This window comes from Erinaceus europaeus, chromosome 7 (assembly GCF_950295315.1).
Source record: "Erinaceus europaeus chromosome 7, mEriEur2.1, whole genome shotgun sequence".
Lineage (NCBI taxonomy): Eukaryota > Metazoa > Chordata > Mammalia > Eulipotyphla > Erinaceidae > Erinaceus > Erinaceus europaeus.
Genome location: NC_080168.1, coordinates 98,430,150 through 98,445,127, shown reverse-complemented (window position 1 = coordinate 98,445,127; position 14,978 = coordinate 98,430,150). Strand labels below are relative to the sequence as shown.

Here is a 14,978-nt window from a genome sequence, read left to right as displayed (position 1 = left end):
ATTTAATTTTATTTTAAATTATTTATTTATTATTATCTTTATTTATTGGATAGAGACAGGCAGAAATCAAGAGGGAGGGGGTGATAGAGAGGGAGAGAGACAGAGAGACACCTGCAGCCCTTCTTCACCACTCGTTAAGCGTTCCCCCTGCAGGTGGGGACCAAGGGCTCGAACCCAGATCCTTGTGCATTGTCATACATGCTCACAACCAGGTGTGCCACCACCCAGCCCCATATTGTGCTAGTTTGATGCAGTGGTTCTCTCTCTCCTCACCCTCCCTGTATCATTAATAAAGTAAACAAACAAGTATCAGGCTTACTAACCTTTATTTCATTTTTTTAATATTTATTTATTTTCCCTTTTGTTGCCCTTGTTGTTTAACATTGTTGTGGTTATTGATGTTGTTGTTGTTGGATAGGACAGAGAGAAATGGAGAGAGGAGGGGAAGACAGGGAGGGGGAGATAAAGACACCTGCAGACCTGCTTCACCGCTTGTGAAGTGACTCCCCTGCAGGGGGGGAGCCAGGCTCGAACCAGGATCCTTACGCAGGTACTTGTGCTTTGTGCCACGTGCGCTTAACCTGCTGCGCCACCACCCGACTCCCTACTAACCTTTAAGTATGTGTGCATTACCTGAAATATCACAGATTTATGTTTTTTTTTAAACCAGAGTACTGCTCAGTTCTGGTTTATGCTGGTGCTGGGGATTGAACCTGAACCTGGTCTTTTCAGCCTCAGGCTTGAAAATCTCTTCACATAACTATTATGCTATCTACCCTGGGAAGATTTAAGACTTTTAAGTTAAAGAATGGATGAACTGGGTCCATAGGCTCAAACCTGCTATCTTTTTCTTTAACATTGCTAGTTTCCACTTTTCTGCTTGATTAGTATTATTTTAAAATAAGTAAATGGGGGCTGGGTGGGTGAAATGGGGGCTCAGAGGCCCAGTGAAAGTGTTCATTTAGTTATACATGGATCCCCGGGTTGGTTCAAGCTCCATCACCACACAAGAACACCAGAGCTGGCACCAAGGTATTTCCATAGATGATGGAGGGATGCTGTGTTGTCTCTTCTCTCTCTCTCTCTCTCTCTCTCTCTCTCTCTCTCTCTCTCTGTATACCTATCCCTCTTCTCTCTCTCTAAAAATAAATGAAAAAATGGATTGGGGGTCAGTGGTATAGTCCATGCTTTAGGCCCCCACATTACATAAGAATAAATACATTAGTTAATTAAATTAAGTGATTTCTTTCAGCTCTGCTAGCAAGAGGGTAGATATGGATGTATCTAAATGAGACTTGCTATGTACTGGTTTTGAAAAAGGTTTCTATCTCTGAATAATTTTAAGTCACAGGAGGATGTGCCACTTAGTGGTATAGATCTGTTGAAACAACCCAGTATATGGGGCCAGGTGGTGATGCACCTGGTTGAGTGCACACATTACAGTGCACAAGGACCCGACTTTGAATCCCTGGTCCCCACCTGCGGGGGGTAGGGGGGAAGCTTCCCGAGTGGTGAAGCAGTGCTACAGGTGTCTTTCTGTCTTCCTCCCTCTCTATCTTCCCCTTCCCTCTCAATTTCTGGCTGTCTCCAATAAATAAAGATAATAATAATAAAGAAACAACCTAGTATACCAGCTAAGTAGTTCCTTTTCATTTCATTACTTTTATGGATATGACCTGAGTTATAACAGGTATAAGGTATCTGGTGTCAGAAGTTTTGACATAGTTATTTTTTTATATTTATTTACTATTGAACAGAGGCAGAGAGAAATTGAGAGGGTAGGGGGAGATAGGGAGAGAGACAGACACCTACAGCCCTGCTTCACCGCTTGTGAAACTTTCTCCCTGCAGGTGGGGACCAGGGGCTTGAACCTGTATCCTCGTGCACTGTAATGTGAGCACTTAAACAGGTGCACCACCACCTGGCCTCTTTGACATATTTAAAAATACAGTTATTTTCCAACAAAGTGAATTGTTTTTAAAAGGTAAATAAAAGATGTAAAACTATCTATGTTATTATATGTGTATGGTGTATAAACACATACTTTTTTTTTAAGAAAAAGGAATAAAAGAAATTAGGCCTATAGCAAACATAATATATATATATATATATATATATATATATATATATATGTGAAAGTTTTAAGTTTCACTACTGAAGGAGTGAGTAGGTCTTTATAAATAGAACCATCGGGGGTCAGGCTGTAGTGCAGTGAGTTAAGCGCACATAGTGTGAAACTTGAGCACCAGCCTAAGGATCCTGGTTTGAGCCCCCAGCTCCCCACCTGCAGGGGGGTCACTTCACAAGCTGTGAAGCAGGTCTGCAGGTGTCTATCTTTCTCTCCCTATCTCTGTCTTCCCCTTCTTTCTCCATTTCTCTCTGTCCTATCTGGCAACAACAACATCAACAACAACAACAACAATAACCACAACAATGATAAAAACAAGGGCAACAAAACAGAGAAAATAAATAAATAAATAAATAAATATAAATAGAACCATCAAAAACCAGCCTTAGGGGCCGGGTGGTAGTGTAGCAAGTTAAGCACACATGGCGCCAAATGCCAAGGACCGACATCAGGATCCTACTTTGGGACCTTAGCTCCCCACCTGCAGGGGGGTCACTTCACAAGCGGTGAAGCAGGTCTGTAGATGTCTATCTTTCTCCCCCCACCCCCGTCTTCCCCTCCTCTCTGGATTTTCTCTCTGTTCTATCCAACAACAGTGACAGTAAGAACAACAATAACAACAACAATGATAAAACAACAAGGGCAACAAAAGGGAAAAAATGGCCTCCAGGAGCAGTGGATTCATAGTGCAGGCACTAAGCCCCAGCAATAACCCTGGAGGCAAAAAAACAAACAATAAACCCAGCTTTATTTATTTTAATAACCCAAACATGTCTAGGTGATAATAGGTGTTCAATAAATAAATATAAATGTTGAGTTGATCTGTATTCATAGTATGTATGACTATCACACATTTAACATTTCATTATTATTTGGTTTTTATTATTTTTATTATTAGTTATTATTTGGGTTCCACTGATTTTCACAGCAAGGACACATATATTCAAGAAATAGGGAATGTTTGTTTGTTATTTGGCAAGGAGCCTGAAAAATGTCTACAATACTGGCACACAGTTCTGTGATTTAAAAACTGTGATACATTTTTACCATCAGACATTACTAGTCTTATGGATTTTAGATAACAATACTATCTTTGCAAAGACACTGAATGTCTCTTAGTTGTGTGATTGGTATCTAGTACAATATTTGGCAGGATGGTGCTCAATAGATGGATACATGAAACAGTCTTCTATACTGTACTATTTTGTGACTTAATTTGTATTATCTTTATTTGTTTACTGGATAGAGACAGCCAGAAATTAAGAGGGAAGGGATTCTTCTTCTAGTGTTTGCCCTTCTTCTGTAGCCAGTCAACAGCGTCAGGTTGAGCCTGATGTAAAGAAAAGGGAAGGGATGATAGAAAGGGAAAGAGAGAGACGGAGAGACACCTGCAGCCCGGCTTCACCACTCACAAAGCTTTCCCCCTGCGGGGGGGGGGGGGAGGCAGGGACTCAAACCCAGGTCCTTATGCACTGTAACATGTACACTCAACCAGGTGTGCCACCCCCTGGCCCCCCTGACTTAACTTGTACATGTATATCTCATATAAAGTTTCCAACAACCTCAATCTCAAGAAATCCTCGCTTTCTTATATATATTTTCGTCTTATATTTGGGTATTGTATTTATATTTGCATGATCACAATCAGAGTGGCTAGCAGGTATTACAGACCAGTTTGGAATACAAATTTGTGTAATGTGTCCAATGAAATTACTTTTCCCTTGGCCAAATTCATATTTTACTTTAGCCCTATTCCCCATCCTACCTTACCACTTTCAAACCAGAGTGTTGTTCATTTCCTGTTTGAATAAACAGTTTGATGGATTTAAAAATCTCTTATTTCAAGGTTTCATCACCCCAACATACTAGAGTTGGCCGCCTATTGTATAGAGACCGAGCAGTTATGTCTGGTATATCCATATATGAGAAACGGATCACTTTTTGACAGACTGCAGTGTGTAGTAAGTCACATCCATTCCTCTTCCTGCTACTCTGACCCTCTGAAGCTCTGCAGATGCTGCTGAAACCTTCTGAAAGCTGGGAGACCAATGTGTGTTCACACGAGGGCCTAGCCAAATGGGCTTCCCTAGGAAGTAAAGGACTTTTCCATAAATTAATTTCTAGCTCTCAGAAGGCTGCACAAATATCTAAGTTACTGTGCTGTGCAGTGGCCAAAAATTTGCTAGATCCTTACTCCTTAAGGATTCTGTATCTTGAATAAGTTTATATTAACTACTCTTATTTCTCAGTTATTTTTATTTGCATAATTAAAAAATATTTACTTATTTACTCCCTTTTGTTGCCCTTGTTATTTTATTGTTGTAGTTATTATTGATGTCATTGTTGCTGTGTAGGACAGAGAGAAATAGAGAGAAATGGGGAAGACAGAGGGGGGAGAGAAAGATAGACACCTGCAGACCTGCTTCACCGCTTATGAAACGACTCCCCTGCAAGTGAGGAGCTGGGGGCTTGAAACAGGATTCTTAAGCCAGTCCTTGCTTTGCGACACATGCGCTTAACCTGCTGTGCTACCGCCTGACTCCCTATTTGCATAATTTCTAACCAACGTACTATTCAATACAAAGGACAGACATTAGAAGTGATAAAGGTCCCTTAAAGGAGGTTGAGTGAGTAATGCTATGATTTCTTGTAAGGTGTTTTTGAAAATAAGCTTAAATGTTGATTTAAAGTAGGCTAAATTTCAGTGAGGATGAAAATGAAAAAAAAGAAAAGTATTGTTTTCAATTACCCGCCCACACTCTTGAGGGATAAATTGTCAAACAGAAGTCTTATTTAATAAACTTTAAAGCATAGCCACCTCACTAGCCATATTCTGATTAAACTTAGAACCATCTTTGGTGGTAGAGGCAAACCTATCTTGAATTTAAAATAGGTTATCACCTCACCCCACCTCATAGCAGTGTTCTGACAGATTTCTCTGTGATGAATGCATATTTTGTTTTTACTTAGTGCAACCAAATCAGCCACTGTTGTCTTTTTTAGGGTGACACCATCCCACTCTCTTGGCACATTCGAATCAGTTTATTAGTAGGAACATGCAAAGCCATCCAGTACTTGCATAACATCAAACCATGTGCAGTTGTCTGTGGCAGTATATCAAGGTAAGTGGTCCTGGAGCTTCAGCTTCTACCTGGAAGCCCTTTCATCACAGGCAAGTCAGACTTCATACAGATTTATGTGTGTATTGTCTTTGGTGTGTGTGTGTGTGTGTGTGTGTGTCCTAAGAGCTTTCTTCTAAGATTTATTTATTTATTTACCAGAGCACTGATCAGCTCTGGTTTATGGTGATCAGCTCTGGCTTATGAACCTGGAACACTGGAGCCTCAGGCATGAGAATCTCTTTGCATAACCATCATGCTATCTACCCCTGCCCAGTGTTATTATTTTTTAAATTAAAAAAATTTATTTATTCCTTTTTGTTGCCCTTGTTGTTTTATTGTTGTAGTTATTATTATTGTCGTCATTGTTGGATAGGACAGAGAGAAATGGAGAGGGGAAGACAGAGAGGAGGAGAGAGAGAGAGACACCTGCAGACCTGCTTCACCATCTGTGAATTGACTCTCCTGCAGGTGAGGAGCTGGGGGCTCAAACTAGGATCCTTATGCTGGTCCTTGCGCTTTGCACCACCTGCGGTTAACCCGCCCAACTCCCTTATTATTATTTTTATTCATGAAGATGTGTCTACCAAAATTTAGTTAGTTATCACTGAGGCTTTACTTCTCCTCCTCCTTCCTCTTCCACCACAACCACCACCACCATTACTACTTCTTCTTCTCCTCCTTCTCCTACTTCATCTCCTCCTCCTCCTCCTCCTGCCTTTAGGGTAATAGCTGGAGCTCAGTGCCTGCACTGTGAATCCACAGCTCCTGGTGACCATTCCCACCCCCCCCCCATTTTATTGGATAGGACAGAGAGAAATTGAGAGGGGGAGGAGGAGATAGATAGATAGATAGACAGACAAACACCTACAGACCTGCTTCATTGCTTGTGAAGTTTCCCCTGAAGGTGGAGGGGGGACTTGGACAACCTGGATCCTTGCTTGGGTCCTTGTGCTTCATACTATGTGCACTTAACCGGGTGCACCACCACCCAGCCCCAGAGGCTTTACTTCTTTGTGCTGACTTTTCCAGATTAAGAGAGAGAGTTAAGACCGAGACCCTGCAGCATGGAAGCCTCCACCAGTGCAGTGGGGATTGGAACTTGGCAAAGCAGGTGCACTTCTGGGTGAGCTACCTGCTTAACTAGCTATGTTTTTTTCTTTCTCTCTCTCTTTCTTTCCTCTTCTTCTCTCTCTCTCTTTTTTTTTTTTTTTTTTTTTGCCAAAGGGAGAGTTTATATTATCTTTGGAGATTGTTCATTAACGTGTAGAATAGGGATTTTTGTATATTTTATAAATTATACCTTAAGCTTAAGGCCCAGGGTTCAATCTCTGGTATCAAATGTGTCAGAGTAATGCTCTGGTTCTCTCGCACTCTCTCTGTCTTTATTAATAAATTACTCTTTAGGAAAAAAAAAAACAAGCAAAGTTTAAAGAGTGGCTAAAAGACTTAGAGGGACCCCTAGTAAGATATCAGTAGTAAATGACAACTATAATCCTTTGTTCCTGAGTCCCCATGTCTTGCTGACCCTACTGAGCCTTGCCTTGTAGTTTCATATATTAATCTGTGGCAAGGTGAGAACTTCAGTGTTCATTTTTGAGACCTGAGCAAATGAGAAGCGACATGTCCCATTCTTTTTCTTCAGTTCTTCTTCTTCTTCTAGCGTTTGCCCTTCTTCCGTAGCCAGTCAACAGCGTCAGGTTGAGCCTGATGTAAAGTTTCGAGACCTCGAATCTGGAGAGGTGGCAGTCGTTGACTATGTGGGTCATAGTCTGTCTGTAGCCGCAGGGGCAGTTCGGGTCGTCTCTTTCTCCCCAGCGATGGAACATAGAGGCGCACCGGCCATGGCCTGTTCGATAGCGATTGAGGATGGTCCAATCATAACGTGCTAGGTCAAAGCCAGGTTGACGCTTGCAGGGGTCTGTGATGAGGTGTTTGTTCTTGACCTCAGCTGACTGCCAACTCTGTTTCCAAGAGTCTGGAACAGAGAAGTTCAGTGTAGGCGTAGGGGACCAGATTGGATGACGAGACGTCAAGCGTTGGACAGGGTGGGCGAAGATATCCGCATATATTGGCAGGTCTGGTCAAGCGTAGACATGGGAAATAACACGAAGAATTACTCAGAGAGTAGCTCCCCTATAGCACCCGCCCCCCTCCAGCAAATTGTTCCTCAGTGCCCTTGGTCATGAGCATGTCCAAAAGTAGGTAAATATTCCTTTGCTGAGTAGCAACAAAGACTGAATTTAAAAGGCTTCTGTCTCTTGTAACCCACTCCCTAGGATCTTGAAAAAAAAAACTTTAAATGTACTTTTGAGTTGACAAGAGAGTAGGTCAGTGAAGTCAGTCATTTGGGTTGGTTCCAAAAGGTTGAGGTGACCACTTTCAACCAAGAACAATCAAATCTACCTTCCACTCAGCTCACAAACAGCTCTGGACAGTGGCTGTCAAATATTTGTAGTGGGTGGCCCGGGTGGCCCGGGCACAGCGAGTTAAGCACACATGGCGTGAAGAGCAAGGACTAGCTATGAGAATCTTGGTTTGAGACCCCAGATTGACATCTGCAGGGGGGGTCACTTTGTAAGCGGTGAAGCAGGTCTACAGGTGTCTGTCTTTCTATCCCCTTTCTATCTCCCTCTCCTCTCTTGATTTCTTTCTGCCCTATATAACAACAACAAGAATCACAACAAAGACAACAATAAGGGCAACAAAAATGGAAGATGGTGCTCAGGAGCAGTGGATTCATAGTGCAGGCACTGAGTCCCAGTGATAACGCTGGAGAGAAAAAAAAAATGTAGAGCATAAATAGATATCTGGGGTGGTGTGGGACAGGACATTTCTTTGGTTGAAAATTCAAGGGTGGGGACCAGGTGGTGACACACCTGGTTAAGTGCATGCATTTTATTGTACAAGGACCTAGGTTTAAGCCCCTGGTCTTCACCTGCAGGGGGAAATCTTTATAAAGCAGGACTGCAGGTATCTTTCTTTCTCCCCCTCCCTCTCAGTTTCTTGTCTCTATCGAATGAATGAATCAATGAATAAACAAACAAAAAAAAAAATTCAAGTGAGCACAAGTTGATTGAAGTCCCAAACAGTAATATGGTCATTCTGTGTGAATGTCCCTGTGGCATGACTTGAGTTCATCACTGCTTTCCTGAAAGCAGAGTTTGGTGGGAAAGAGGCATGCGAAGAGAGTGTCAGGTTATTTGGTGAGAGAGAGGACAAGGCAGGCTACCAGTTAGAAAAATGGAGTGATAGAGTGGAGGGTGCAGATCCAGGCTCTGTCTGCTTCAGGTTACCTGTGACTAGCGTGTGGGGAGATACATATCTCCAGCCCCTCTCTCCTGGGCACAGGTGAGTGCAACAGCTGAGGCTGTGACACCTGCTTCCTCTCCGCTGCTTAACATCATCAGGAGGCATAGGTTCACAGGTAGAGACCATTCTGCAAGGGACTGTTTTAGAGAGTGCCATTGGGAATAACAAAAGTAACAGCAGGGAGGAAGAAGGCAGAACTGGGTAGCTAGAGAAATTGAGCTGGGATAGCTTTAGTGGGGAACACTAAAACTGAGGTCATCCTTTAGAGATATCTCAGACTGAGGCCCTTCAAAAATGTCCCAGAAATGAGAGATATCTGGGCTTCCCTACCCCCACAGAAGGTGAGAGGTAGAGAAGGAGAGAACCCAAGATAGGGAGAGATGCCCTAGCACTGCACTGTTGCTAGTGAAGCTGCCCCTCTGCAATGGTGCTCCCATGCGGTGACCAAAACCAGGTCCTTGTGTATGGAAAAGTATGCCCTCTACCAGGTGAACTATCTCCTGGCCCCCAGTACTTGGGCCTTTCCATTTATGTCCTTCTAGCTTTGAGTGGGGGCTGGATGAGGCTGGTTTCTTACCAGAGTTCCCAATTTGGAAACCCAGGACCCTGAGTTCATCCCTCAGTGCTGCATTAAAAACAAAACAAAACTGGGAAGTGGATGGCTTATAATTGGCAGTGCTTATTCCTCACAGTCTGGAGGCTGTGAGAGCCAAGATTCTAGTACTGGTCCATTCTGTACCTAGTGAAGGATCCTCTTCCCTCTTTCCTGTGTCCTCACACTGTAAAGGGATGAGGTCTCTATTTGACCTCGTTTGTAAAGACACCAATCCTATTCTGAAGGAAGCCCTTGGACCCTAGCTGCTTGCTGAAGACCTACCTGCCCCCAGTAGGGCCTCAGGCTGGTGAAGCACAGAAGAGCTCATCATTTGACATTATTAAGTAATATTTCAATAGCACAGTGCCAACATGAAGTGCAATTGAATGAAAAAGTCAGGCTGAAGCAGTATACAGTATACAACTATATCCATAAAGAATTACAAAGTCACATTTTTAAATTGTTTTTAATTTATTATTAGATAAGCCAGATAGAAACTGAGAGGGGGAGAGGGATAGACACAGAATGACAAAGAGAGACACTTGCAGACCTACTTCATGCTGGTGAAGCTTCCTTCTTGCAACTGGGGAGTAGGGGCTTGAACCAGGGCCCTTGTGCATGGTAATGTGTGGGTTCAACCAGGTGTGCCACCACCCAGCTCAAACTCACAAGCCATATATATTTGTATGTGTATGTATTACTTATTTTGGAAAGAGACACAGAGAAATTGAGAAAGAAGGATAGATAGGAAGAGAAAGACACCTGTAACACTGCTTCACTGCTTGTGAAATGCCCCCCCCACACACAGGTAGGAACTGGGGGCTTGAACCCAGGTCCTTGCACGTGGTAATATATGCACTCAAGTGGGCCCAGTACTCAAAGTCACACATTCTTTTTTTGTTTAAATTTTTTAACATTTATTTAAAAAAAGGAGATATTAACAAAACCATAGGATAAGAGGGGTACAGCTCCACACAATTCCTACCAACAGATCTCTGTATTCCATTCCCTCTCCTGATAGCTTTCCTATTCTTTATCCCTCTGGGAGTATGGACCCAAGGTCATTGTGGGATGCAGAAGGTGGAAGGTCTGGCTTCTGTAATTGCTTCCCCGCTGAACATGGGCGTTGACTGGTCCATCCATACTCCCAGTCCGCCTCTCTCTTTGCTTAGTAGGGTGGGGCTCTGGGAAATCAGAGCTCTAGGACACATTGGTGGGGTCCTCTGTCCAGGGAAGTCTGGTCGGCATCATGCTGGCATCTGGAACCTGGTGGCTGAAAAGAGAGTTAACATACAAAGCCAAACAAATTGTTGACCAATCATGGACCTAAAGGCTGGAATAGTGCAAATGAAGTGTTGGGGGGTACTCACTGCAGACTATTGTGTACCTTTGCTTTCAGGTATGTATTTTGCCCTAGTTTACTGATATGTGTGAACATATGCTCTATCTCACGGGACCTAGGCTATATCTAGGTTTGGGAACTTTGTTAGGAAGTGAATCGCCTGGAATGGAATTAGAGAATACTATGAAAGGAAAGGTCTCACCCGAGTAATGAAGCTGAAGGATTGTCATTCCACACCTGAAGTCTCTGGACACAGTCTGAAGTGAAGCACGCTGAGGTGGTACTTGTGTTAATTAGGTTGGGATAGGCGGATGCAATATTATTTGGTATGAATTGAGAAAAGCATGTAGTGTGTGCCCCACCCTAAAGTGTGCCCCACCCTAAGGTTTCAGGACTGGGAGAAATATAGGCTCTGTAGTGGAAATGTGAGGTTCCTGCTGTCTTAGGGTTCAAGAAGACAATAGATAGTTATTGTTATAATCACATTATTTGGTAATTGCGTTAACTTTGAAAAATCCCTTTGTTAGGATTTGCTGTGTAATATTCACATCATCATAATTTATGCTCTTTGACATTATTTTTATATAGCTGTGCCACCGGTTGCTTCTGTTCTCCCTGGTCTAGGCTTTTGAGAGAGCCAACATATCAAAGACTCAGCTTATGTATTAGAAAGACTCAGTCTGTGCTTTAAAAAGTTTGAGACACACAATCAATTTTTCCCCTCTCATACTAATTAAGTAGTGATTTATATGACTACAAATTAATAGGAGTGTACATAAACAGCATTCCCCACACCAAAAGACGGTGTCTCATCCCACCCACCCACCCCCACCACCCTGCCACCCGGGGAAGCCGAATGTCCACCCTCACCCTCACCCCACAGTTTTTACTTTGGTGCCCTACTCCAGATTTAGTTAAATCTTGCTTTTAGTTTCCCTTTCTGTTCTTCTTCTTTTTTAATAATTTATTTCTTTATTGGGGAATTAATGTTTTACATTCAACAGTAAATACAATAGTTTGTACATGCATAACATTCCCCAGATTCCTATTTAATAATACAACCCCCACTATGTCATTCATCACCTTTCATGGACCTGTATTCTCCCCACCCACCCACCCACCCCAGAGTCTTTTACTTTGGTGTAATACCTTTCTGTTCTTCTTTCTCAACTTCTGTTTTTTTTTTTTTTAAATGATGAAAACCAGGTCTGGGGAGTGGTGCACTCAGTTTAGTGTACCCACTACTATGCACAAGAACCCCAGTTTGAGCCCCTAATCCCCACCTTTAGTGGGGATGCTTCATGAGCAGTGAAACAGGTCTGCACCTCTATATCTTACACCCCTCTCAGTCTCTCTCTGTCCTATCAAATAAAATTTTATTTTTTAAATTTTAAAGAAAAATTCTTCTTCTTTTTTTAAATTTTTTATTTAAGAAAGGATTAATGAACAAAAACATAAGGTAGGAGGGGTACAACTCCACACAATTCCCACCACCCAATCTCCATATCCCACCCTCTCCCCTGATAGCTTTCCCATTCTCTAGCCCTCTGGGAGCATGGACCCAGGGTCGTTGAGGGTTGCAGAAGGTAGAAGGTCTGGCTTCTGTAATTGCTTCCCCGCTGAACATGGGCATTGACTGGTCGGTCCATACTCCCAGTCTGCCTCTGTCTTTCCCTAGTAAGGTGTGTCTCTGGGGAAGCTGAGCTCCAGGACACATTGGTGGGGTCTTCAATCCAGGGAAGCCTGGCCAGCATCCTGGTGGCATCTGGAACCTGGTGATTGAAAAGAGAGTTAACATATGAAGCCAAACAATTTGTTGAGCAATCATGGATCCCAAGCTTGGAATAGTGGAGAGGAAGTGTTAGGGAGGTACTCACTGCAAACTCTAGTGTACTACTGCTTTCAGGTATATATTTTGCAGTAGTTTATGGATACGTGTGCACATAAGCTCTCTCTCACAGAAACTGGTGTATATCTAGGTTATGGGACTTTGTTAGAAAGTGAACTACCTGAGATGAAATTAGAGTGTACTATAAAAGGAAAGGTCTCACCCGAGGAATGAAGCTGAAGGGTTGTCATTCCACACGTGAAGTCTCTGGACACAGTCTGAGGTGAAGCATGTTGAAGTGGCAATCATTGCGTTGGTTAGGTTGTGATCGGCGGATGCAATATTATTTGATATGGATTGGGAGATGCATACGGGAAAGTGGGCCCTATCCAAGGGTTCCAGGACTGGGGGAAGTAGGGGCTCTATAGTGGAGATGTGAGGTTCCTGCTGTCTTAGGGTTCAAAAAGACCATCGATAGTTAATGTTATCATCACATTATTTGTTAAGAAGAAAGAAGAAGGAAAAAATGGTCACTGGAAGTGGTGAATTCATAGTGCCAACACTGAGCCCCAGCAATAACACTGGTGGCAATTTAAAAAATTTAAAATAAAAAACACAATGAATAGGGAACTAGCTCAACTGAGATAGCAATGGGTTTGCATACCTGAAGTTTATAGTTTGACCGCTGCTGTCACATGCACTAGAGTAGTGCTCTGCTTGCCTCTTTCTCATATATAACAAAGAAAAACAAGTACTTCTTAAAAGAAAAACAGAACAAAACAAAACAGAATAACACCAATGACTTTATTTAGATGAAGAGAATGTGGTTTATTTTTAATTGCCACAATTTTTATTCTTTAACAGAGATTAAATTTATTATAATAAATGACTTTGTGTGGGCTTTAAGTATTAGAATTAGAACGCATTAAAATTTCCTTCATATTAGACTATAAATCTGCTTTCCTGTGACTCATTCATTAGCCAGTATTTTGCCTATAGACATTGCAAATTTCTGCAGGAGAAAAACAAGATATATACAGGTTAATTTTGTTTCTGCTTTGTAGCTAATGATTCCTTTTCTAATTTTTATATTAATTTTTTACTTTATTAGTAATTTAATAATGATTGAAAAGACTGTGGGATAAAAGGGGTACAATTCCATACAGCTCCCACCACCAGAGCTGCATATCCCATCCCGTCCACTGGAAGCTTCCCTATTCTTTCTCCCTCTGGGAGTATGGAGATCTCTACGGGGTACAAAAGGTGGGAAGTCTGGTTTCTGTAATTGCTTCTCCACTGGACGTGGGTGTTGGGAGATCGATCCATACCCCCAGCCTGTTTCTATCTTTCTCTAGTGGGGCAGGGCTCTGGAGAGGTAGGGTTTCAAGACACACTGTTGAGGTTGTCTGCCCAGGGAAGTCAGGTTGGCATTATGGTAGCATCTGCAACTTGGTGGCTGAAAAGCATTAAAACATAAAGCAGAACAAACTATTTAATAATCAGGAACCAAAAGGTAAGGATATAGCAGATGAGATATGTGGTCTTCATGTTGGAAGACACTAGGAAGTCTATTTTAGGTCTATTCCAAGGGGCCCATGACTTTACTAATTTTTGCCTGAACCTGTCTTTTATAATTATTTTTTAAGTTTTTATATTTATTTATTTATTTTCCCTCTTGTTGCCCTTGTTTTTTTATTGTTGTTGTAGCTATTATTGTTGTTGTTACTGATGACATCATTGTTAGACAGGACAGAGAGAAATGGAGAGAGGAGGGGAAGACAGAGGGGGGGAGAGAAAGACAGACACCTGCAGACCTGCTTCACTACCTGTGAAGCGACTCCCCTGCAGGTGGGGAGCCAGGGGCTTGAACCAGGGTCCTTCCGCTAGTCCTTGTCTTTTATAATTTTTATGTTATATATTTTTTCAAAATATATTTTATGTTATATATTTTTTATTTGTCGTCAATTTTGGGTTACAAGACTGTGAGCTTACAGGGTATATATAGTTCTACATTGCAACCACCACCAAAGTTCTGTGTCTCCACACTCTCAAAGATAGCCACCATATTCTCACAAAGTCCTAGAAACAGTTGGTTTGCTTCTGTTTTGATTTTTGGGTGTTTTTTTGGGGGGTTGTTGTTGTTGTTGCTTATTTATTTTGCAAGTTCATGTGTAGCAGTACTCTGATATGAGTGAAACTATTTGGTAGTTGTTGTCTTTCATCTCATTACTTATTTTACTAAGCACAACCACCTTCTGTTTTACTCATTTAGTCCCAAAGGACACAATATCATATTTTTTATTGCAGATTAGTATTCCATGGGATATATATATATATATATATATATATATATATATATATATATATATATATATATCCCACAATTTCTTTAGCCAATCATCTGTTGATGAGCATTTAGGCTGCTTCCACTCTGTGGTGATTGTGAATAATGCAGCTATGAACATAGGGGTGCAAATGTCCCTTCAAATTAGTGTTTGCCTATCCTTTGGATAAATGATTATGAGTAGTATTGCTGGACCATAAGATAATTCCATTTTTATTTGTTTAAGGACTCTCCAGACAGTTTTCCAATGGGGCTTCACCAGTTTCCATTCCCACCAGCAGGGTTCCCCTCCCCCTAGCCCCCACAACTT

General features: G+C 42.0%; 1 protein-coding gene across 4 annotated transcripts in view; it reads left to right on the top strand.

Moving 5' to 3' along the window:
- IRAK3 (interleukin 1 receptor associated kinase 3) overlaps positions 1 to 14,978 on the top strand; it is a 58,798-nt gene that overhangs the window by 30,214 nt on the left and 13,606 nt on the right. For all 4 annotated transcript variants that reach the window (XM_060194979.1, XM_016185457.2, XM_060194978.1 and 1 more), the window contains 2 exons: positions 3,975 to 4,089; positions 5,132 to 5,250. In XM_060194979.1, coding sequence (XP_060050962.1) covers positions 3,975 to 4,089; positions 5,132 to 5,250 — 234 coding nt within the window. The remainder of the gene's footprint in view (positions 1 to 3,974; positions 4,090 to 5,131; positions 5,251 to 14,978) is intronic.